General features: G+C 33.4%; 1 protein-coding gene and 1 long non-coding RNA gene across 2 annotated transcripts; both read right to left on the minus strand.

Annotated features, from left to right (window-relative positions):
* Positions 1-3,923: 3,923 nt before the first annotated feature.
* Positions 3,924-5,724, minus strand: LOC133175010 (uncharacterized). The gene is made up of 4 exons (XR_009719206.1): positions 5,675-5,724; positions 5,330-5,443; positions 5,020-5,173; positions 3,924-4,124 (listed from the first exon to the last, which is right to left on the minus strand). It is a non-coding gene; the product is annotated as an uncharacterized LOC133175010 (long non-coding RNA).
* A 6,114-nt stretch (positions 5,725-11,838) lies between these two features.
* Positions 11,839-14,262, minus strand: LOC133175007 (uncharacterized). The gene is made up of 2 exons (XM_061310103.1): positions 14,228-14,262; positions 11,839-13,918 (listed from the first exon to the last, which is right to left on the minus strand). Exons 1-2 carry the CDS (start codon positions 14,251-14,253, stop codon positions 11,908-11,910), a joined length of 2,037 nt encoding a protein of 678 aa, XP_061166087.1. The 5' UTR covers positions 14,254-14,262; the 3' UTR covers positions 11,839-11,907.
* Between the last annotated feature and the right edge of the window lie 9,812 nt (positions 14,263-24,074).

A 24,074-nucleotide genomic window follows, 5' to 3' on the forward strand; every position in this document is an offset into this window, starting at 1 on the left:
ACCAATTGATGAAATATCGTGATAACGAACATTCAAGTTCAAAGTCCAATTAAAAAATGCAGATCGGGAGCAGAGGAAAGAGGGGCCTCCTAAAATATCACCGGTTTGGATCAGGTGCCATGAAGGAGTGAGCATCCCCTGCCAACCGGTCACACCCGCCGTGCATGTGCTCCTTGTCATGATCGGGAAAAAACGGAAAAATCTGCAGACAATTCAGTGTGTGAATAATGGCCTAACAAATAGTCAAACGCCAGTCAGCATTTGATTTAATGACCAATAAGATGAAAGCTGGTTGATAATTAGCATCGGCTAATACATCCTGTTAAGCCAAGAGAATGATGAGAATTCGAGATAAAACAGGATATGCTGAGTAAAAATACGAAGCAAATATCAACAAACTAATGTTAGTACTCTTGAAATACTAAATTCATTCATCAGCCATTGCCATGGCCTGGAAATTAACATAATGACTTCTATAAAATCCCAGTCCTGAAATCCTGAACATGCAGCAGACTGGCTTCAATAAATATCTAAGTCACTTCAAAGCTACTGCACAATCAACCTCTAGACAACACTGGCTTTTAATATCGTTCAGTCATTTCATACTAATCTAATGCTCTTGCAGATCCAATTGTAGACAATGCTGGAGTTACATATAAAATTCTCCATCCTGAACTAATGCTAATGCCAAAAAGCATTGTGAATATCTTCATTTCTTTTTGTTATCCAATCAATCATCTATGATTAAGTACGTAACATGTATTTATAGTGTCTATTGATATAGTATTCAAGTTATTTTTCAATATTTAAAATGATTAAATAAGTGATGATATAAAAGGAGTGTACATAGGAATATGATGAGGATAATTATCACAGTCTGTTTCAGACTACATTAACTCTCACACACTCACAGTAAAACTGAGCATGGAATGTTTTAAGATAAGAGAGTGTGGAACATCTTATAGTTCAAGGTAATGTAACATCCAAATCATTTTCTATGGTAGTACAAGATCCAACTTTGACAGAATATTTCAATTACAGTCCTGGAACACCCTTTGGTAAAAGTTACCAGTAGTTCAATCTGAATTTTACAATATATTTTACAATTGTTATATAGTTTCATTTTAACAATAAATTTGTTTCTACACTATGACTCCATGCAGCATTACCACCCATGATCTTTTCCAGTAGGTACTTTTACCCTGTGCAGATTTTTGTTAAACACTCAAAATAATAATACACTTAAACTTAATCTACATTCCATGAGAAAACCTTTTTTCTATAAAAATAAGAATGTAAATTCTTCCTTCATTGTAACACAGGAGTTATTCTATATTTATATATCATATCTTACAAAATTACTAAAAAATGTATGCATATTTGTTATTTTTCGTGAACTTTGTGTCCATGTCGAATGGCTGTCAATGTTCATGTCTATGCTACCAAAAATGAAAATCATATACAACAGAATGAGAAAATGTGGGCTGAGCTTTTTTCATGGTCTTTGCATTGTTAACTTTTTATTTAACTGAAAATACAATAAAAATTACAAAAAAGATGCACACAGGCCCAAGAACTGTAATTTCAATTTTATGTAACCTTAGTAATAATCCCCTACATATTCTTATTCATTGAATTCATTCTGATTCATAATTTCTGGATAAAAGTTAGGCAATATTAAGACCCATCAAGTAAGAGTTTGCAGTAAAGTTTGTTGCCATTTTTCATAATTGATTAGTATATACGTATTTGTTTTCTTTTGGCTTTAGAAAATTGACTTTTCATTCATTGGTATGGCCTGGGAATATATACACATGTACAAGAATTTTCATTTGCAGAATCATATAGCTTTTTGCTGAGAACCAGACAAAACAATATACTACTGGCAAATATTCTGTGGTAATTTCCAGTAAAAGTTTCCCTATGAAAACCATCTTAGAAGATCAGAAATGATATTTGATCTCTTGTAACAATTTTACATATGTACAACCAGTCCAATGAAATTCAAGTGAACTTAAGAGAAAATCATGTGAAAATTAATGTCAAATTTTTAGGGACATTTAACTGTATGTTGAATACAGGATACATACGAGGGTTGTTAGAAAAGTTCGCGGACAAGTTCTATTGTGAGCGCGCTATTTGCATGATACCAGTAAAACTCGGCAGACAAAAACTATACACATTTTCCAATAAATATGCAAATATTTGGTGTTTTCCGATAATCCATAAAAAATTTACTGCTATTTTATTTAGATAAAACACGCTTCACGGAGCATGTCACTTTTTCGCACATTTACATTACATTGACATGTTTTGGAAATTAAAAATTGCACTGTTGTAGGATACAAAGATTTATGATAATTTACCTGCCGCTACAATAATCATGAAACGTCATTTGGCGAAATTTTGAATTAAATTGGAGGGGTCATGACTGTTTTATCGCTTATTATAGATGACCAATGAGTAAAAACAAAGTCAAGAATGGCAACGTCATTTAACGTCTTGGAGCACCGCGTTAATAAAAATATATGTGTGCAGACAGGAAAATACCCAAAAGAGACTAAAATGTTCTAGATGCTGCTGGGAATTGCCTACATGTATTTAGGACAAAATTGTTCAAATGGTAGTAGCTTAATAAGAATGGAAGGAATGACATTTTTGATGATCAACTCTTGTGATACCCCAATACCCCGCTCATTGCATGGACGTTGCGCCTATGGATTTTGCATTGTTTCCATATACTATGTAGACATTGATTTTAAGATCTCACTAATATCCGATATGCCACGATAAGACATTTTAGAAAAAAGTAACATGTCTTTATATAGTTATTTAATTTTTAAGTAGGAAAAAAAACATGAAAAGTCTACAGAAATGAAAGATAATTAGAACTGTGAAAAGGCTTAACACGCTTGGAAACAGGTTGTCACGTCACCTAACGTTAAGCGATTGCTCCGTGAACTCTGTGACCGCACAGTAAAAATCATCGTATATTTTCAAACTTTTAGTAAATGGACTTGATTTTTTACATACTAATAAACAAAAGATAAGAATTTAATCAGACTTACGTCATTTTCCAAAATACATATTACATTTTCCGTAAATTAACGTGTCCGCGAACTTTTCTAACAACCCTCGTACACAGGCAACTTTGCCACATATGATCCACATATGTGTATCATATGTGAATCATATGATTGGTTTCATATGAGAATCATAAAAAAAAGGGCATCATATGTGAATCATATGAAGCAAATCATATGAGTCACATATGATTCACATATGTGAATCATATGAAAAGAATTTCATATGATTTGCACATGAAAAGTTTTAGTGTGTTTCAAGTCATTTACATATGAGAATCATATGAAATGGGCATCATATGTATATCATATGAAACATTTATGTGTTTTTTTTTTCATATTTATCAAAAGGAAATACACACTTGTACACATTGAAAATCAGGTATTTCTGCTTTAGATGAAATTTCAGTACATTCCAATGATCTGTTAAATATCTGTAAATATTTGATAATGCTTGCACAATTTTCCAAAAGTATCTTCATCAACAGAAATAACTAATATCACACAGTGCACACTTTAAACAAGAAAGTATACAAACAAGTCAGTAGCATTTATCGATACATGTATTTTACATATTCTAAAACGAGTACAAATTATTTGAAAGGATTTCAGCAAAATGATCAAGGAGATGAACATGTATACATGTACCAATGAATAACATAATTAGATCATGAACTTGTATAAAAATACTATATGACATGGAAGTGTCCTTAGCAAAATTGAAATATCTGCAACAACATTTGTCAATATATGTAATCTCTATTGTAAATTTATGACAAATCATAAGTAATTCAGATTACATGTACCTACAGCATATTTAACACAAGTCTGACTTGTCAAAGTCTGACAAAATTAAGTACATCCTTCTCATTCATATTTATTCCAGATATTTCCTAATTCTTTTCTTTCTCTGTCAACTTTTCCCATTTGTCCTCCCTCTGATCTTCCATCATCATATTGAAAATTCTTTGAACTGTACCCAAAATGCAAATCCACCAATGTCCTCTTTCTGAACAATTTGTTTGTGGCACAGAATAATCTCTAAAAATTATTTTTAAAATAATTAGCATTAATAATAATAACAAGAGGTCCATGGACCACATTGTTCACCTGAGCAAACAATGGCAAACTCACTTAACTCTGACACAAGTGGCTTTTGTGAAATGTGTGTCAATACAAAAAAAGTGCTGGAATAAATTGCAAAAGTATTTTTTTGATATTTGTTCCATACTGATCAAATTTACTCAAGATTCCCTCCTTAGGCCCCACTATTGTAGCAATGTAGAATTTGTTAAAAAGACTTAATTTTTCCTATACACAAGTATAAATTACTATGCAAAACTTTGCAACCCTTCAGGGGCCCCACTGGTGGTTTAGTGGTCATTGTTTCAACAAACTTGAAACAACACTGCATAGGGATGTTTGCAAAATAATATCACAAATTGTAGTGTGGTAGTTCTTGAAAAGCAGATTTTTAAAGACTTTACCCTATATAATCTATAGATTGAACTTTGAACCCCTACTGGTACCTTACTATTGGTCCTCTTTGCCAAGTTCAGTTGAAATTAGTCCAGTGGTTCTGGAGAAGAAGACATAAATGTGAAAAGTTTATGCCAACAACGATGATGATGGACAAAGGACAATTTTGATCAGAAAACTTCACGTGAGCCTTCGGCTCAGATGAGCTAAAAACAAGTACTTTCATTTAAAATGAAAGTACTTGTTTTTAGCTCATCTGAGCTGAAGGCTCAAGTGATTCTAAAGATAAATATGATTGGAAAAATTGTTTGTGACATCCAACAAACATGAACTAATTTTCTATCATTGATCATATTTACTAGCAAAGATGTCCTTCCAATAAACAAATATATATCTCAAAATTTTAACATTAAAGTTAAACATCAATATTTTTACAATTTAAAATGTTGACTCTTACTGTTTTCATACTAGCATCATACTAGCATCAGTGTGAAGTATTCCCTCTCTGGATTTGTTAGCATAATTGTAGGAGGAAGGAAACATTTTCATCGATAATTATGTAGAGACTTAATGGAGGGACCCTCTACATCAACTTCTTTGTTACCCATCAGCTAAAACATTTTTTTCTAAACAATTCAATTCACAATGTATTAGCTTAAATGGAATGCAGTGCAAAATTTTGTTTTGACAAGGTAATTCAATTTAGCAATAGACTTTGATACTTCTTAGGATGATATGTAACATATATAAATAAAATTTGTGCACACCTTTGCTCTGATCTGATTTCTGTAATATGTGAATTCAGTGGATCCAAAGCTAGACATAACTCCCATAACATTTCATGTCCAGCCAGCCTTCTTTGCCAGATTGCTGAGCATCTCCTGAATGAATAAAGCAATGCATTTTTCACTTATTTTTCTATACATCAAACACATACTAAGATTCTTCAAGAAAAAATGGTTCACTATTATACATATTGACTATAAACTTTATTAGTTTCATATAACATGACATACATGCTCAGTGCATCTACTTAAATGCTCAGTGCATCTACTTAAATGCACAATTCTTGCAAAATACATGTAGTTAGTTAGCATTTATATTCATCATACCTGTACTTCTGTATCCTCAAAAGAAATCCAGGGGTTGATGTTAAATCTTTTTTTAAGCCAATTGACATTCTCTCTGCAAATTTTTAATCTATATAAAAAAAATAATAGATATAATATATATAATCCATTTCTGCTTGATGCAGACCCCCAAATCATTAACCAAAGTACATGAAAATGTACACAATGTACTTTCAATGCACATGTAATAGTACCTTGAATGTCTGATTAAGCTAAAAGTCATTATCCCCCAGAAGATAATGTATAGTTTTATAGTTCTTCATAGTTTTTATAGCCAGCAAGTTCTATAATATATGACTTACATATTTTCATATGTTTTCATACTTATACATGTATATATATTTTATTAGTGTGCTGGATTTGTTCTATAGAAAAAGAGTTGGATTTATTTAGTTTTTGATATATGTTTAAGTCATTACTTATATATACTGTGATGATTAATGTATTTATTTATTTATTTTTACCTGCATTGTGATCATGCATCGTCTGCTAAACCAGCTTTGGGTTTAAATCGTCAGTCAAATCAGCTTTGTGTTCAATCGTCAGTCTAATCAGCTTTGGGGTTCTTTGAACAAAAAAAAAAAAAAAATAAAAATACAAAAACAGCACTGTGACACTGAACTCAGTAAATACATTATTTAAAACACGTTTCTCATTCATTTGATGAAAGAACCGAATGAATAACGATCTCAACAAACATTTTACGTGATCACTAGGTTTATCGGCTTTTTACGAACTGCATTAATTTAACAATTATATACAAGTGATGAGAGTACTAGAAAGTTTATACGGATCTGTTACCGTAATGAAATGATCTAAACACAATGAACTGGCCTTTAAAAAGTCTTTTAAAACGTATCCGAAATCACTTACTTTTTTCAACACCCAACTCTTCTGCTGCAGAAGTGACGTCAAACATGACGTACACTTTCATCTGATAAAAACCGAAACCGGTCCGTAAATAAAATGTGGAATGATTTTAATTTTACTCATAAAATAAAACCAACCATAACGGTTTTTGGATAAAATACAAATCAATTTATTCTTGATGAATTTTGTTTTTCAAGAAAACAAATTTTGAATTTTATGAAAGGATTTTTTTTTTGGGGGGGGGGGGGGGGTAACAGAGTACTTATTCCCTTTTTATCCAAGCTTCTTAAGGAAATGAACATCTTGATTCTTTTGAATAAATATACATTTAAAACACATCTTGATATATGTTATTGAAATTATTTTTTAATCATGCAGTCTACTTGTTAAAATATAACACCAACTTATTCATAAATAAATAAGCTTAATATGAAATTAGGCCTACTCAAGTGTTAACTGATTAACAGTGAATAAACGTATTTTTTATCTCATTGAATTAAAATAAAAATGAATTTTACCTGCTTATAACAAGAACAAATAAATAAACACACACAGATCTGTTTCATATGATTCTCATATGATAATTCTCAAAGTATGCATATGATTCTCATATGCAGAACTTTTCATATGTGTATCATATGTATATTGCTTCATATGATTTACATATGCGTATTCATATGACCCACATATGATTTGCCACATATGATACTCATATGATTGAATATACATATGATTCTCATATGATCCTCATATGATCTTCATATGAAAAGCAATGCATATGTGGATCATATGTGGCGAAATTGCCTACGTACATGTACCTGATACTTGAGAATGTCGATGTTGAAGTAGAAGGCTGTCTTGTTCTGTTCCCCTTGATATTTTAGATGCTCAATCAAAGCAGACATGTTGAAGGTTAGAAGTTTGTATCAGGTTCCTGGTGACTTGTATCCCTACGAGGACAAAGACACCTCTATCAGTGCTCATACACATCAATATATCACAACAACCAAATGACTCATACAAATCAATATATCACAATTTCAAGTAATTATCACTGGTCTCAAGAAATACACTCAGACCAAGGTGCCAAATTTGAAAGTCAGTTATTTCGTGAAATGAGCAAATTCCTGCAAATCAACAAAACGTGTACCACGTCTTATCATCTGCAATCTGATTGAATGATTGAAAGATTAAACAAGACCATCAAAGATGTACTATCTAAGTACATTTTAGTGAATCAAACGGACTGGGATAAATTCATAGATGGAATGTTACATGGAATGTAACAGCACTGTACATGAATCGACAGGATTAACGCCGTACAGAATGGTATTCGTGAGGAAATGTCTCTTCCAGTGCATCTAATAACAGAAAACTTGGATAGTGATGAAGAGCATTTGTTCAAAAATAAAGCGGAATATGTGTGTGATCTAGAAAAAAGTGTGCGAGATGTATCGAATTGTGAGAAATGTAACTAACCAAAGTTCTATGAGACAAAAACGTGTTTACGATCGGAATGTATGTTCTATCAATTAGGAAGTTGGAAATTTACTTCGCAGGAGCCAGCCCAAAGTTGCCATTGAATGTAAAACTAAATAAGCCCGAAAATGGACAGGACTTTGGATTGTTGTTAAAAGAATCAGTGATGTTTTATTTGAAATAAACCATTCAGAAAACTCGAAACCAGTAGTCGTACTTTCAGACAACTTCAAACTGTACCGAGGGAATAAACAATACTCGCCGAGATACAGCGCCGAATACACGAGTGACCAGCTGCAGAGAGCATCTGTTACGCATCGCCGCTCTTTAGTCAGCAGACGGAGTCCAAAACCTTTGAAAACGCCGCCAGTACATCTACCCGTCGCAGACGCCAGACATCAGTCATCAGCCGCCAGCCAATCAGATTCCGAATTTGAGGGACGATCGGAGAATGAGACGCCCCAAATACCCCAGACCCAGACAACCAGACACGGGAGAATTATAAAAAGACCGCTTCGTTACAGAAACAATCATTAGAGATATGCTTTGTGATATATGTGGACGAAAATTTTCAAGAACCAGCAATTTAAATTTACAGGCTTCTGATCTCGAGTGCTTAAAATGTAGTTTTTGCTAGCAGACATTTACCAGAATTTTTAATGTACGCAGACATTACAGTCTCGTGCATAAATTAGATGGACCTGCATTAAGTAGTGCTATGGATCGGAAACGCTATCCTGTGAGGAGACAAAGCTACGAGGAGGCGCGTAAACCGGTATAATGTGCTGAGAGACAGATGAGGAAGAATTCACATTGAGAGAGAGCAACAGAGGGGATCGTACCAACTGTCCTCGATAAGAGCGTTGCTCTTCATGAGCAACCTACTTTATATATGGGGGGTTAAAAGTTTCTGGGCAGAGAGAGTTTTTGGTCAGTAGTCAGTTTTGTTGTCATTTAATATACAGATAGTGCTGTTCGAGGATATCTTACTTTGTTATTTTTGATGGATTATTAAAACTTGATATCATGTAAATAAATTGTGAAAGGATAACCAGGTGTATTCACTTACACAACAACATTTTGGTGGGGATTCAAGGATTTATTATTGACTTAATTCTGCCATTAAAAAAATTAGTATGCCGTTTAGCGCTCGACGGCGCTTCATATAAAGTTGAAAAGTTGTAAGTTTTTATGTTGTTGAATTTGGTAAAACTTTGTGATTTCAAATGTTCCAAAAATTCCTTGGAATTTTAATTCCTTGGAATTTTTATTAATCACATCTGATTTCACCACTTCTCGAATATATTGTTGCACAGTACTCTTGAAGTTTCTCCTTAACTACAGTTAATATCTTAGTGAGCAGTAAAGAAAGAGGCCTGGTAGAACGTTTACTGAAACTAGCTATGTATCTTTGTAAGGATTTTTATTAAGTTTCGGAATCCAACATAGATATGGTAATTCATTTTGGTTGTTGGGAATATTACAAATCTGAAACCTTTGTTTAGTGCCATTATTTAAAAACTAGAGAATGTATTAAATTAATTCTACCGTGTTTTTATGTACAGGGTTTGCATGTTTCACACTGAGGTGCCTCATTAAATTGCCTTTTCGCAAAGGCGTACTCTTTATGGATCTTGACAATTTTTTGAATATACATAACGGAAACATTCCTTATATTGAGAAGTGCTGCTGCTTTCCAGAAATCAAGAGCGTTACTTAATAAATACATAAAATACTTGGTAAAGGTCACATGTATTTCGACTACTAATTAAAAGCGAATTCTGTTTAAAGCAGCCGCACTTTCCATAATCTAAAAGTTATGTAGAAACAATTTAGTACTTAAATTTTTAATTTTAACTAGGATATGCCCTTGCGATATTGAATATTTTTATGAGCTACATACAGTATAATTATATACATTTATCACGTGACTGTCAAATAACGTGACCAAACCAAATTCAGTACTCATTCTTTTTTCAAAATAATGATATTTAGTGAAATACATGTAAAAAAAAAAAAAAGAGTACGTTTATGTAATTTCAGTGATATCACAATAATTAAGGCCCTTTAATTCTAATTAATGCTAAGTAATTGCATCAAAATTTGATAAAATATATGTGACAGTGTCCAAACTATTGTTTTCAAAGAAATAAATTTTTCTCAGGAAAAAATTGCCTTACTCTGTTAAGATTTGTTATGCTGATGCTTCAAACTCTTTGAAAATGTGTACTGGGAAAGGTTTACTCCCCTTGTGTTTAGGTCTCTCTACCTAAATGAATAAGAGTCAAATAAAAGAAATATGGTGAGGTTTGAAAATGACATACATCAATAAACTTATTTAGAGAAGAATTAGACTAAATTACATATTTCTGAAAATTGGTGTTTTCTTGAAGGTGGTAGAGGATAGTTTTTTTATGCCAAACATGTGCCGAGGGGGTACAGATATACATGCGATCCATAGAAACATGTACATGGGAACAGTTTTCCAGGGGCTAATTAATTACACTTCATATGCCCATGGCTCACAAATTATGTCAACAAATTACATGTAATCTGCCTATTAGAGTGTACATGTACCAAAAATTCACTTGGGGACTCCCCAAATTTTGGCTTGTTTTTCCAAGATTTGGGTCTCAGTCGCACCCATACAACCCACCCCCAGGCCCGAGCGAGCAGGATAAAACACCCAATAGTCTGTAAATCAATGCATGCTCTAATGAAAATTCACCAATTGATATGGGGCCATTCACCTTCCCTCTGAGATACACACCTTCTTCTAAGGCCTACTGGGCTTTTCAGCTGAATTTTCTCTGCAACTGACCACGTGTCTTAGTTTCGCATTTACAACTCTGTATATGATAAGTGTCATAGTGACACCTACATGTTGCACATCATTTTTTTCAGCAAGCACTCTGCTACACTGCATATGTGTCCCATAATTATTCTAATCATTTTTCTACATAAAATATCACATTAAACAGGGGATATCTTAATTTTTTAAGAAATTTGACCGGGTCTTTAGTGCGAAACTATCCCCTGCCACCTTTCCGCTGTGTGTTCTTTGTCATGATCAATCCTTCGATCCACCCAGCACAGGTTTGGTGGCTTTAATACTGTTACATTTATACTGATTATACAAAAATATTCAATGATATGACGCATCAATCATATTCTTTATTAATTATAAGATGATAACAAACATCTAATTAGACATTCATTTCTTAGATTTTAGATGCCTTTATGAACTCAAACTTTTTATACTGAAATTCATTTTTTTTTCTCATAAATCAGTAATACTCAACTATTCTCAAAAGAGGTTAATATTATAAAAAAAAAATCAATATTAAGAAATGTGATTTTTTTTCTTCATTTTTATGTCCAAACAAAACGAAGCATGAAGAAAGACACAGATATAATTTCTATTGAGTAGTGAAGATAACGAACAACAATCATGCTCAAATGTTCAGTCAAGTAATATATATGTATATTGTGCATGTTCTTAGCACAGCAAAGCAATGACGGAACCATGGTGCCATGAAGGAATTCCCTGTATTCTCATTTGTGTAGCTGTAAGTATTTTGTGATGTGGTTCTTGTCTGAGAGATTGTAGGTATGAGTATAGAGTAGCCTTGAGGTTCCCTGTCACCTGTTGACAGATCCCCAGAATCTGCCAGGATATGTCTCTGAATTGGTTTGTGCTCTCGTTGTTTCTACATTGTATGTGTAGCACAAGATCTCTAGATCTTGTTTGAGAGATTGTTGGTAGGAATATAGGGCTCCCTGGCTGTCTCCTTTGATCTGTTGACAGATACCCAGTATCTGCCATGTTATATATTATTCTTATAAATATGTCTTTAAACAACAATTTAACTGAAATAAAGTCTGTACATCAATATAACAATTCTGTGAATTGTAGCAGTTTGTATTTCATGAAGTGGATTTTCTCTGAGTGATTGTTGGTAGGAGTATAGAGCAGCCTGGAGGTTCCCTGTCACCTCTTGACAGATTCCTAGAATCTGCCACGATATGTCTCTGTATCGTGAAGGTATACGCCATCCTTGGTCATAGTGAACTAGGGTGTTTAGATCATTTAGCGCTCTTTGTGCTCCAATTGTATCAACATGTCTGTAGCACAAGATCTCTAGCATGTATAACAGTATAAAGGGTGGGACATATAGATCATTTCCATTGTTCTGTAGAGCACACTTTTGTTCTCGTATCAATTCACGGATGTAAGATATGTCATTGTCAAGTTTAATAGTTTCTGATACAGCCTGTCTCATCTTTGTAGACCAGGACTGTCCCCTTACAGCTTCAGTATATATCTCTGTATCAACTTTTGACTCATAAATCACATATGGCTGTGCTAAGTTGACCTTGATCTTCTCTATAATAGATAAAGCTTTCATGTATCTAAGTGTCTCGTAATTATACATGGCTATGTACAGCATGTCAGTAATATAACCAAACTTGGCTGCTAATTTCAGCATATGACAGGACAATATGTCAGCTCTATACCTCAGTTTGTTTTTATATGTGCGAGTTTCTATGTGTATTACAAAAGCTGTTTTCTGAAGGACAGAAGATGTAAGCTTCTGTAGCATAATGACTTGACACTGTGTCAGCAAGAGTAAATCTATTATCTGTTCTATGGTGTTCAAATTACTCATACAGTCTTGCAGCGTTATCGAGGATAGTGTATCACAGAAATTTATTTCTTGAAATAGGTGTACGTCAAACTCAGCCTCAGAAATCAGAGTATGTTCATCTGTACAGATGGAGAGTCTGGGGTTAAGAAGGACATGTATAATATAAGACCTAATAGAGGGAATGTCTAGCAGGAATGCTATACCCTTCTCGTATAAACAATACAGTCTAATAAATAGTTGATGTTGTGCTTCGCCATGAATTTTACTCAGAAACATGTTGTTTTCTGGAATGAAAAAGTTAGGACAGATCCCCTCATACACCCATTTGAAAATGAGTTTAAAACAGACCCAGAAACACCCCAGGAGATTTTGTGGACACCAGTGAGGTATTGTATTTTGCTGAATCACCCAGAAAACTGCTGTTTTCATGTGATAAGAACACAGTAATTTATCATCATCACCTAGTCCTTTGTTAATTATTTCCGTTAAAAATAATTTAAGCAAACCATAAGTTAAGAACTGACAGTGGTTCATCACATGCATAAGTTTTTGCTCTGCTTGAGAGAAAGAAATTCTCCATTCAAGGTCTTCATGATTTCCTAGCCTATGTCCAATTGCTACAAAGTGACATCCATTTTTTACTATGTCATCAACAACATGAGGCTGGGGCCATGAGTGACATCTTTCTATCCATGAGGAGGCAGATGGAGGCCAAAAGTTACTAACAAAAGAGTGGGCATGGTCATAATTTATTGGTCCAAGAGTTCCGCTGGCGCAGGGTCCATTTAGAGTGGAATCTGGAACTACTTCTGTGCGCATAATCTCTCTGTACCGAGAGCTAGATACATAATTCATTATAACACAAGCTCTCGGAATGTCCACGTTTGGTGTCAGTAAAAATAACAAAGTGTATCCTGGTGGACTATCGGAACAGTCACAGAGGATCAGTGTTTGTCTGTGTGTATTGTAATACTGAGACTGAGATAATTCCCAGATCACACGGTGATTATTCTGCCAGAACATAACGTCTACATCTGATCCTTCAAGTCTGAATCCTTCTCTACGACTTCCATTTTCCATCTTTCTCGTATTACTTTTTGTTGCTTGACTATGAATCATTTCACTGATGTCCACCAAATCTCTCCTCATGGCCACCAGTTCTGAGGTCCCCACTTTACGACACAGTCCCACAAACACCGACTCTGATATACGTTGTATGGCAATCTCACTAGTAATGATAAAAAGAAATTTAATATATCTCACAGATTGTCACTTTTGTTGATCATTTATCATAATTGAAACTTTTATTTATATTGTACCAGTAATATTTCCAATGAATCCACTCTTTATTTAAAGATTGCTCACAAGTATCATTTGCTCTAAACTTATCATTAATTTTTAAAGATATATGATTTGAAGAAATGAAATAAATAAGATTGAATGTATAATATGTAAACAATGTCAAAATAGTCAATAATTTTTTTTTATTCAAAACCAGTAGGATTTTAAGAGTAATATTAAAGTTTATAAAACTTACATTTGTGAGCTTCTAATGGAGTCCATTTTAATGCGTACTTGAGATCTGAAAATTTTCAGGCGCTTTAAATAGTATAGAAAAACCACAATGCAACCTTTATGTGTCATTGTAAAAAAATAATCCCTTCAGTTCACTCGACCGACTACAAATAACAGAGTCTCGTGATAACAACAGCACCATGTCACAGTGTATACATTCAAAGTTTATCAAGAGTTCCAGTTCCTTGCACATTTACGCACATGGTAAACTTTATCATTTAATAATTAACAATAAATGACTGCCTTAAGAATAGATTTTTTCGACCAGTATCATTCTCCTTCAGATCCATGAGTAGTAAATAATCAAGAGAAAGTAAAAATTATATGCAGTCATTAAAAATCATTTCAAGTACCACTAGGCCAGACGATAGGCCCATGGTCAATTTGGCCCTACTATTCTGCATCAGATTTTTCCCCCAACGTACATGTATTCCTATGCAAAATTTTGATCGACTTTTTTGGCCTCACCCTATACACAGGGGCCCTGAATTTAACAAAAAAGAATCTTTCAAATTAATATGATTCACCATAGCTGTGCAGTTCTTGAGTTGAGGAGTATTAAAGATTTTCCCCAATGTAAACCCTATTGTGGCTCCACCCTACCCCCCGGGGACCATGTTTTGAACAATTAACAATCTACACTACCTCAGAAAGCTTCCACCTAAGTTTCAGCTTTTTTTGGTGCAGCAGTACTTGACATGCTTGAGGAGAAGATTGTTCAAGATTTTTCCTATATATATTTTTCAATGTAAAATTTTGATTCCCTACAATGACCTTCCCTTTTCCCAGGGGACCATGATCTTGATAATTTACAATCTATACTACCTAAGAAAGCTTTCCTCTAAATTTAATCTATTCTGGCCCAATGGTTCTTGAGAAGAAGATATTTAAAGATTTTTTCCTATATATTTCAATATAAAACTTTGATTCCCTGTTGTGGCTCCATCCTATCCCCAGGGGTCATGATTTGAACAATCTAGAATCAACATATCCCAGGAAGCTTCCGCTTAAGTTTCAGCTTTTCTGGCTCAGTGGTTCTTAAGAAGATGATTTTTCAAGATTTTTAATATCTATATTTGTCATTGTAAAACTTTGATCCCCTATTGTGACTTCACTCTAACCCCGGAGGTAATGATTTGAAGAATTTAGGATCTACACCACCTCATAAGTTTCAGCTTTTCTGACCCAGTTGTTCTTGAGATTTTTTAATGACCTCACCCTATTTTTGCCTTTTCTTGATTATTTTCCCATGGAAGGGGGCTTGGTCCTTCATTTCAACAATTAAGAATCTCCATTATCCAGGGACGCCTTATATCAACTTAAGTAAATATTGGCCCAGTAATTCTTGAGAAGAAGTTGAAAATATGGAAAGTTTAGAGACGGATGGACAGACGGACAGCTAGACGGACGGCGGACAACGGGTGATCACAAAGGCGACTTGATTTTCCATCTAAGATTAGTTTAAAAGAGGAAAACTCTGTCACTTTGATGACAATTTTAAATGGTCTATTGAAAAGATGGAGGAAAATCCATATTTGGATTCTTCGACACCAGAATACAGGCTCGGAGCCTTCGATTCAGGTGAGCTAAATATGCATCATTGATTTTGGAAAAAAAATTGTCTCTCTGTGAAGTCACAAAATATTAACCTAAAGGTTTTCCGCTATGCTTTTAAATACAGTTATTAATTGTACGAATCATGTTCAATCTTAACTTAACTCGTTTTTATACAGAATAAACTTGTTGAGCATCTATTTTCACATATTTCCTTGATATAAACATTCTACTACACATTATATCAAAAGGCGTGAGTCTTAGAGGACCTACACTCGATATTTTCTAATCAAATTATTTACGCAAAATACTAGATATTTTCTTACAAAGTCATTGACATGTTGAATATATGAAACTTTCTGATTTCATATCTAACTTAAGACATGCAGTGGATGAAAATGTCTAATGCATTGAAGTCTACATATATCCTTCTGGCTTAAGAACACAATTTGAAATTTTACCATCAGACTTTGATTTTGGGGGCAGATATTAGCCTTTACTGAATATAGCCTTTTAGGAAAGCGTTGAAAAAAAAAATTTCGGACAAATAACGATCACGAAAGATAACACACATTCACAGAAAATTCAACTGGTATCAGAATAAATTTCTTTAATTTTTTGACTAAATTTCTGAATAATCAAATGCAAACACTATACATGTTAACGTACTGAAGATATAGAGGGGAGATTCAGACCTTAAAAGAGGTAGCATTGTGCGCGTTGTTTTACGCATGGATTCAAGCTCAATAGTGTATTAGAACTATATATTTGAAGCAAAGCACACACAGACCCTTAAAAACATCAGAGGTGCGATAAGGTGCTGTGGAGGAGTAAGCATTTACTGTCGACCGGTCACACCCCTATGTGCTCATTGTCATGATCGGGCAAGTGAAAAAATCAATTTGTAGATAATGGCCTAAAAATTGGTATGAAAAACGTCAGTTAACATTCGACCTAACAATAGACTGTATTTGCTGCGTGTGATACAGTCATTGTATCGACCATAAAATTTGCGAAATGTTGACTTTAAATGGTATAATCTTCATATGGTACCAACTGTGCTTTTTGTGTCCAGACACTTCATACTAAATGAAAGCTACAGCAGAACAAACGCTAGCCATCACTGGTTTCTATTATCATTCAATCACTTAATACTGAACTTCTGCTACTACACAACCAATCCTAATCAGCATTGGTCCTACAATCATCCAGTAACCACGACCTAAACTTATACTACTGTAGAGTAAACCCTAGCCAAAATGGCTTCTATATCAACCAGTCTCTGAAATCCTTTTCACAAAAAATCTTACGACTAAGACAAAAATTTTCTTTTTCTCCAAAAGGTATCTCAGCTGTTGTAGGTCACAAAGAATCTTATTATTCTAATAAACTGGATTATATTTTAAATAATATCTGGGAAAATAGTAAATATCTTTATTATACAAAATATTATGTAGTGGTCAAATTTTTATCTTAGTCGTAAGATTCTTTGTGAAAAAGGCCACAGACTCTTCATCCTGAATTATTGCCACAGCAGAGCCTACCCTGACCAGCATTGGGTTCTACGACCATTCAGTCACTTCGTACTCAATCATTGCTACTGCAGAACATTGGGTTCTACGACCATTCAGTGACTTTGTAATCAATCATAGCTACTGCAGAACATTGGGTTCTACGACCATTCAGTCACTTCGTACTCAATCATAGCTACTGCAGAACACTAGGTTCTACGACCATTCAGTAACTTTGTACTCAATCATAGCTACTGCAGAACATTGGGTTCTACGACCATTCAGTCACTTCATACTCAATCATAGCTACTGCAGAACATTGGGTTGTACGACAATTCAGTCACTTTGAAATCAATCATAGTTACTGCAGAACATTGCGTTCTACGATCATTCAGTCACTTCGTACTCAATCATAGCTACTGCAGAACATTGGGTTCTACGACCATTCAGTCACTTCATACTCAATCATAGCTACTGCAGAACACTAGGTTCTATAATCATTCAGTAACTTCATACTCAATCACAGCTACTGCAGAACATTGGGTTCTACGGCTATTCAGTCACTTTCGTACTCAATCATAGCTACTGCAGAACATTGGGTTCTACAATCATTCAATCACTTCAAACTCAATCATAGACACTGCAGTACATTGGGTTCTACGACCATTCAGTCACTTCATACTCAATAATAGCTACTGCAGATCACTGGGTTCTACGACCATTCAGTCACTTCGTACTCAATCATAGCTACTGCAGAACATTGGGTTCTACGACCATTCGTGACATTTGTGATAACTATGGAGATGTAGAAAATATAATACACCTTTTATTTAACTGTAATGACACAAATTCAATATGGCTTAAAATAAGTTCAATTGTAGGTTTCAAGATAAATTGGAAGCATATTGTAATAGGTTTTTATGAAAATACAGATTTTACTAATGGTATGAATATATCAATATCCTTCATTGCTTTAAAAAAAAATAAATATAAGATATAAGATGAAGTGTAAGTAACTATTGTAAATTGATAATACGTCATCGATATATCGAAATGTCGAGTTGAAGGCCACAGAAAGCGTTTTCTTCCTCTCATGTAGAAGTTTTTGATTAAATTCTGCTTCATATGAATACAATGTGTGATTATCTAACAACAATTTTTTCCATCCAAAATATCAATTTTTATTCTATATCATAGCGAAATACTCCCTAAATATGTTATTTTTTTATAAATGCCATAGAGTTAGGAAATAAAGTTCAAATTTTCATGAATGTTGCAGGATAACCTGCTCGGTCTTGAAATGTTGTTTGAAATATAAAAGCCGAGGCGTTAGCAAAACATTTTTAAAAATAATGAAATTTAGAGTAGAGGGTCATTACTCCTTCAGGCAGGTTCCCATTCGGCATATTTTGCTTAAAGATTTTTTTCATTGAATCGTTTGAAAAATATAGGTAATCAAAGATTACGAAGCTCACCTCGACGAATGTTATCTTTAAAGGGTTTTCTATCACGTATCTAAATTCCTTAAAAATGAAACACTATTATATTCTTGAAACATATAACTATCGTTTAATTATGAAATAATGTTGAAAACAGCCGTAATTAGACGATAAAACGCCAATAATATAGGGTCCTCGTAGTAAGAATCTCCACTAATTAGATAGGGGTCACGTGGTACTGAAACGTCATAGGTGTCAATGGTCAATAGAACTCGTAAGGCTTATCGTAAGAAAAAATATATTGAATAGATTTTTACGTTAAATAAATAGAAAACACAATATGGCCGGTTGAAATTTTGACATCGACTATATTCCTTTGGTTATGGACGGTCAATCTTTTATGTGTGAACGTCTAGCAGAGAGAAATAACCAGAAAATATGCCGACAATAGGAGAGGACACCGAAGAAGAAACCGTTGACAACTCGGGACTTCGACTAAATAGAATGAGTTACTTAAGTTTAACTTTGTAAACATTTATAAATATGGGAATTTTAAATTTTCCTTCATTATTTTTTTAATTAATTATATATAAATAAATGCTTGGGACAATTATGTAATTTCTATGAAAAATTGTATACATCACAAAACCCCAAAATTGAAGACATAAGTAATTATCTAAAAAGAACTGAATTAAAAACAAAACTTAACACAGAACAACAAAAAATATGCGAGGCATTACCTACCCTCAGAGAGTGTGAAGAGGCAATTAAAAGCATGGATAACAATAAATCACCAGGTCTAGATGGCATACCTATTGAATTCTACAAATTATTTTGGAATGATATAAAAAATTACTTTTATGATTCACTGTTAAAATCTTTTGAATATGGTGAACTACCATCATCTCAAAAATTAGCTGTTATTAGTCTGATACACAAAAAAGGTGATAAAAGTAATTTAAAAAATTACAGACCCATAAGCCTAACAAACTGTGATTATAAAATACTTGCATTTGTTTTGGCTAGAAGATTACAGAGTGTTATTTCAAAATTGATAAATAAAGACCAGTCAGCATATATTAAAGGCCGATATATAGGGAATAATGCTCGTCTAATTCAAGATATATTTGACTATTGTGAAAATCAAAATGAGAATGGATTACTATTATTTTTAGATTTTGAAAAAGCTTTTGATACTGTTGAATGGGAATTTATGATACAAACATTAGAAGAATTCAATTTTGGTCCAAATTTTATTAAATGGATTTCAATTCTATACAGTAATCCTACTTTTAGAGTAAAGAATAATGGTTTTATTTCAAAAACTTGTAGAATGACAAGAGGCATTAGACAAGGATGCCCCATCTCTGCATTGTTATTTATAATAGTTACTGAAATCTTATCAATCAGAATAAATAAATCAGAACAGGTAAAAGGGTTTCAAGTAAATAATCAATGTGAAATTAAGATGTTACAACATGCTGATGATTCAACGAACCCTCTAAAAGACTTAGTGTCTGTAAAACATGTGATAGATATTATACATAGTTTCTCTATCTTTGCCGCTCCTAAACTTAACTTACATAAATCTGAATGTATACTCCTAGGACCTTTAAAAGACTCATGTAAAAATGTATATGGAATAAGAGCAACAAATGACCCAGTTAAAACACTTGGAATCTATATAGGACACAACAAATGCCTTTGTGAAGAAAAAAATTGGAATGAAAAAATAAATAAAATTGTTGATATCTTTAAAGCATGGGAAAAAAGAAAGTTGACTATTTTTGGTAAGAAAGAAATTGTAAATAATCTTATCATATCAAAATTCCAGTATATAGCTAGTATTCTTCCTAACCCTCCCGAGGAATATTTCAAACAAATCAATAGAACGATTTATAATTTTATTTGGAATGCTAAAGATAGGATAAAAAGGAATACCCTTATAGGAAAAGAGGAGAATGGTGGTATTAATATCTTTGATGTTGAAACAAAGTTCCTCTCTGCAAAAGCCTCTTGGATTCCAAGAATTCTTAAATCCAACAATAGTTTAGTGTCTTTTATACAAAACATTCTTAGTAAAGAAAAATTGACTCTTGACTACTTACTCAAAACAAATTTGCAAGATATTAAAGATTATCAAGAATTAAATTTCCTTCCTTGTTTCTACAAAGAAGCACTGTGTGCATTCAATAAATGCAAAAAACAAAAAGATATGAAAAAAATATCCACAGATGAGTTCCTGTCATTACCTATTTGGAAAAACACATTATTCATGTATAAAAACAAGCCAATATTTCTATCAAACTGGATAAAATCAGGTGTGTTATACACAAAAGATCTTTTTGATAAAAATGGAAGATTACAAGATATTTCATACTTTTTAGAAAAAATCTTAGATAAAAGAAATATATTCTGTGAATATTTCATAATGAAATCAGTGTTTAACAAATACTCTAAGATTTTTGAATGTAGAAAAGCTCAGCATGTCAACATTAAAAATTATCATTTTGCTTTATTTTATGGAGATATTTATTGTAATTTTGAGAATCAGAAATCCTCCTTTTTCTACAACATACTGAGAGCAAAGAAATTTCACCAACCTGTAACTGTAAAATACTGGACTGATCTATTTGATATTCCTAGATCAATATGGCCAAAAAATTTTCATATGAAAATTACCAAAATGTTTGATAGACAAATTGCTGATTTTAATTATAAACTGTTACATAAACTGTTGAATAATAATCTGAATGTTAGTAAATGGAATACTGATGTGCATAGATTCTGTCACAAGTGTGGTTTTTTTTTTTAAGAAACTCAGCTATCTGAAATGTTGAACATACTCATTTCTTATATAGCTCTGAAAATATTTAAATATAAAATGAAATGTCGTGTAAATTGTGAACCACGTATTACTGAAAATTTGATAAAATTTGTGAAGAGCAATTTATTGATGTACTATAATATTATAAAAATGTCATATAAAAATTTCAAACTAGCTGAAATGTGTATAAATGTTGAAAGACATATATAATTCATAGTTAATAGAGCATTTTTCCTTCATGTTATAATTACGTAACAACTTATGAAATCCAAAGCTTCTTGGGTAGCCTGACCAAAGAAGCATGTTAACAAGTGGGGGTCAATATGGACTTTGGAAGGTGAAATGGGACCTCTATGATAACACGGATTTCATAAGCAGTAAATTTTTATACACATAACCTGTAGAATTTAATTTTACCTCTAGTCTTTTTGCATTATTTGACTGTTTAAAAAAAAAGTCGAAGATATTACTCAATGTTTATATTCAAAGTTACAACCGGATATCATTTGTACTGTATAAATTTTGACATTACAAAATGGAAGAAAAAAAAAATACGGAATACTTTTATATCATTTTTGTTTAGAATTTTTTTTTTTCATTGTCATTATACTATTATTATTAATAATATCAATGTATATATAGATCTATGCTATCCAATCCAGAAAGCTGTAGGCACATATGGTGCGGATTATAAGGGGGTCTCTGAGGAGACTTTACCCCAAAATGTCTTTGTAAAATCTGAATAAAAAAAAAATATAAATAAATGCTGTACATCTTCTATCTGTTCCAGCAGTGAATATAATGTACTAGAAATTATACTTCTTCAATGGCGCCGTACGCCATTACGAAGTTCACAACATTCCTACTAGATTCTGTGCGACTTTTATAAAATGCGTGTTTGTCATTTTTTTAATTTTTTTAAAGGTATCTTTCCTTAAAATATTTTATAGGACAGAAAAAATTCGTGATCGATCGGGCATAAACGATTGTTCTGAATGGAGATAAACGCCATCGCATTTGCAGAAAAAGGCCCCTATTTCATCTCTCAACCAAGTCCAGGATATGTGGAAAAAATATCTTCCTAAAACCTTTCTTGTGCACATTTGTGCATCCTAAAGCCATGAATTATACCTTACTAGCTGTCAATTATCCAATTTTCTCTTAATTATTTTCTAACAGGCTTAATAGACGCAACAAATGAGCCTTTTTGTATACACAATAAGTACTTCGTTTGACCAGGATTGACACTTATGACGTCAGAGCAATGGCGCGTAACATCGGCGATCAGAATATGCATATTGAGAAATTCAAACTTTGAATCGCTGAAACATCAAAAATATTTATTTTCTGTCAAAAATTTTTAAATATATGATTTTAATAGCATGTAAACTTTGTCATATCAAAAAATTTTGAGACGTGATAAAAACCCTTTAAGTAAGGCAAATTTCACAGCATTTTCTTTTTTTTTTAGTTAGTGTACATCCCAAGATCAATATCTATGCAAGTTTGGTTTAAGTACGACTTATAGTTACTTGGAAATAGACCTGTCCAAAAAATGTTTATTCTGTTTACTAATCAAGAAAATTTTGGTCAGTTCCAACATCCGAAGTAAGTCCGGAAGTTTTCATCCTTAGATACACCATCTATGCAAGTTTAATCATAACAGGCCATAATGTTATACAGCTACTCCAAAAAATTATCTTGGTCACTCATCTGGAAAATGTAGGTCAGATTTAGAATCCAAAGCAAGTCTTGAAGTGATCATCCCTAGCTACATCATCCATGCTAATTTGGTTAAAATATGGCTAAAATTCACTCATGTGGAAAATCTAGGTCGAATCCAGCATCCGAAGCAGGTTGGTTAGGGTACATCCCAAGATGCATTATCCATGCACGTTTGTTCAAGGTAGGGCTTATATTTACTTGGGAATGGACTTGCTCCAAAAACTTTAACCTGGTCACTCATCTGGAAAACCTAGGTCAGACCCAGCATCCTAAGCAAGTGTGATAGTGTCCATCCCTAGATGCATCTTCCATGCAAGTTTGGTCAAGGTAGGTCTTATACTTACTTGGGAATGGACCTGCTCCAAAAACTTTAACCTGGTCACTCATCTGGAAAATCTAGGTCATATCCAGCATCTGAAGCAAGTGTGGTAGAGTCCATCCCTAGATGCATCATCCATGCAAGTTTGGTCCAGGAAAGGCTAATAGTTATTTGGGTATGGACCTGCTCCAAAAACTTTAACTTGGTCACTCAACTGGAAAATCTAGGTCAGATCCAGCATCCGAAGCAAGTATGGTAGAGTCCATCCCTAGATGCATCATCCATGCAAGTTTGGTCCAGGAAGGCCTAATAGTTACTTGGGTATGGACCTGCTCCAAAAACTTTAACCTGGACGCCGACGCTAACGCCGACACCGACACCGACGCCGACGGTATAGCATAAGCTCATCTCGACTTCGTCGAGGTGAGCTAAAA

This window comes from Saccostrea echinata, unplaced genomic scaffold (genome assembly GCF_033153115.1).
Source record: "Saccostrea echinata isolate AGI-Se365-2 ecotype Australia unplaced genomic scaffold, CSIRO_AGI_Sech_v1 ptg000060l, whole genome shotgun sequence".
Lineage (NCBI taxonomy): Eukaryota > Metazoa > Mollusca > Bivalvia > Ostreida > Ostreidae > Saccostrea > Saccostrea echinata.

Bases quoted from the DNA above. Each gene is read 5' to 3' on its own strand.
- LOC133175007 (XM_061310103.1), bottom strand. From the start codon at position 14,253: ATGGACTCCATTAGAAGCTCACAAAT. The intron at 13,919-14,227 runs GTAAGTTTTATA...TATCATTACTAG, and splicing joins TCCATTAGAAGCTCACAAAT to TGAGATTGCCATACAACGTA.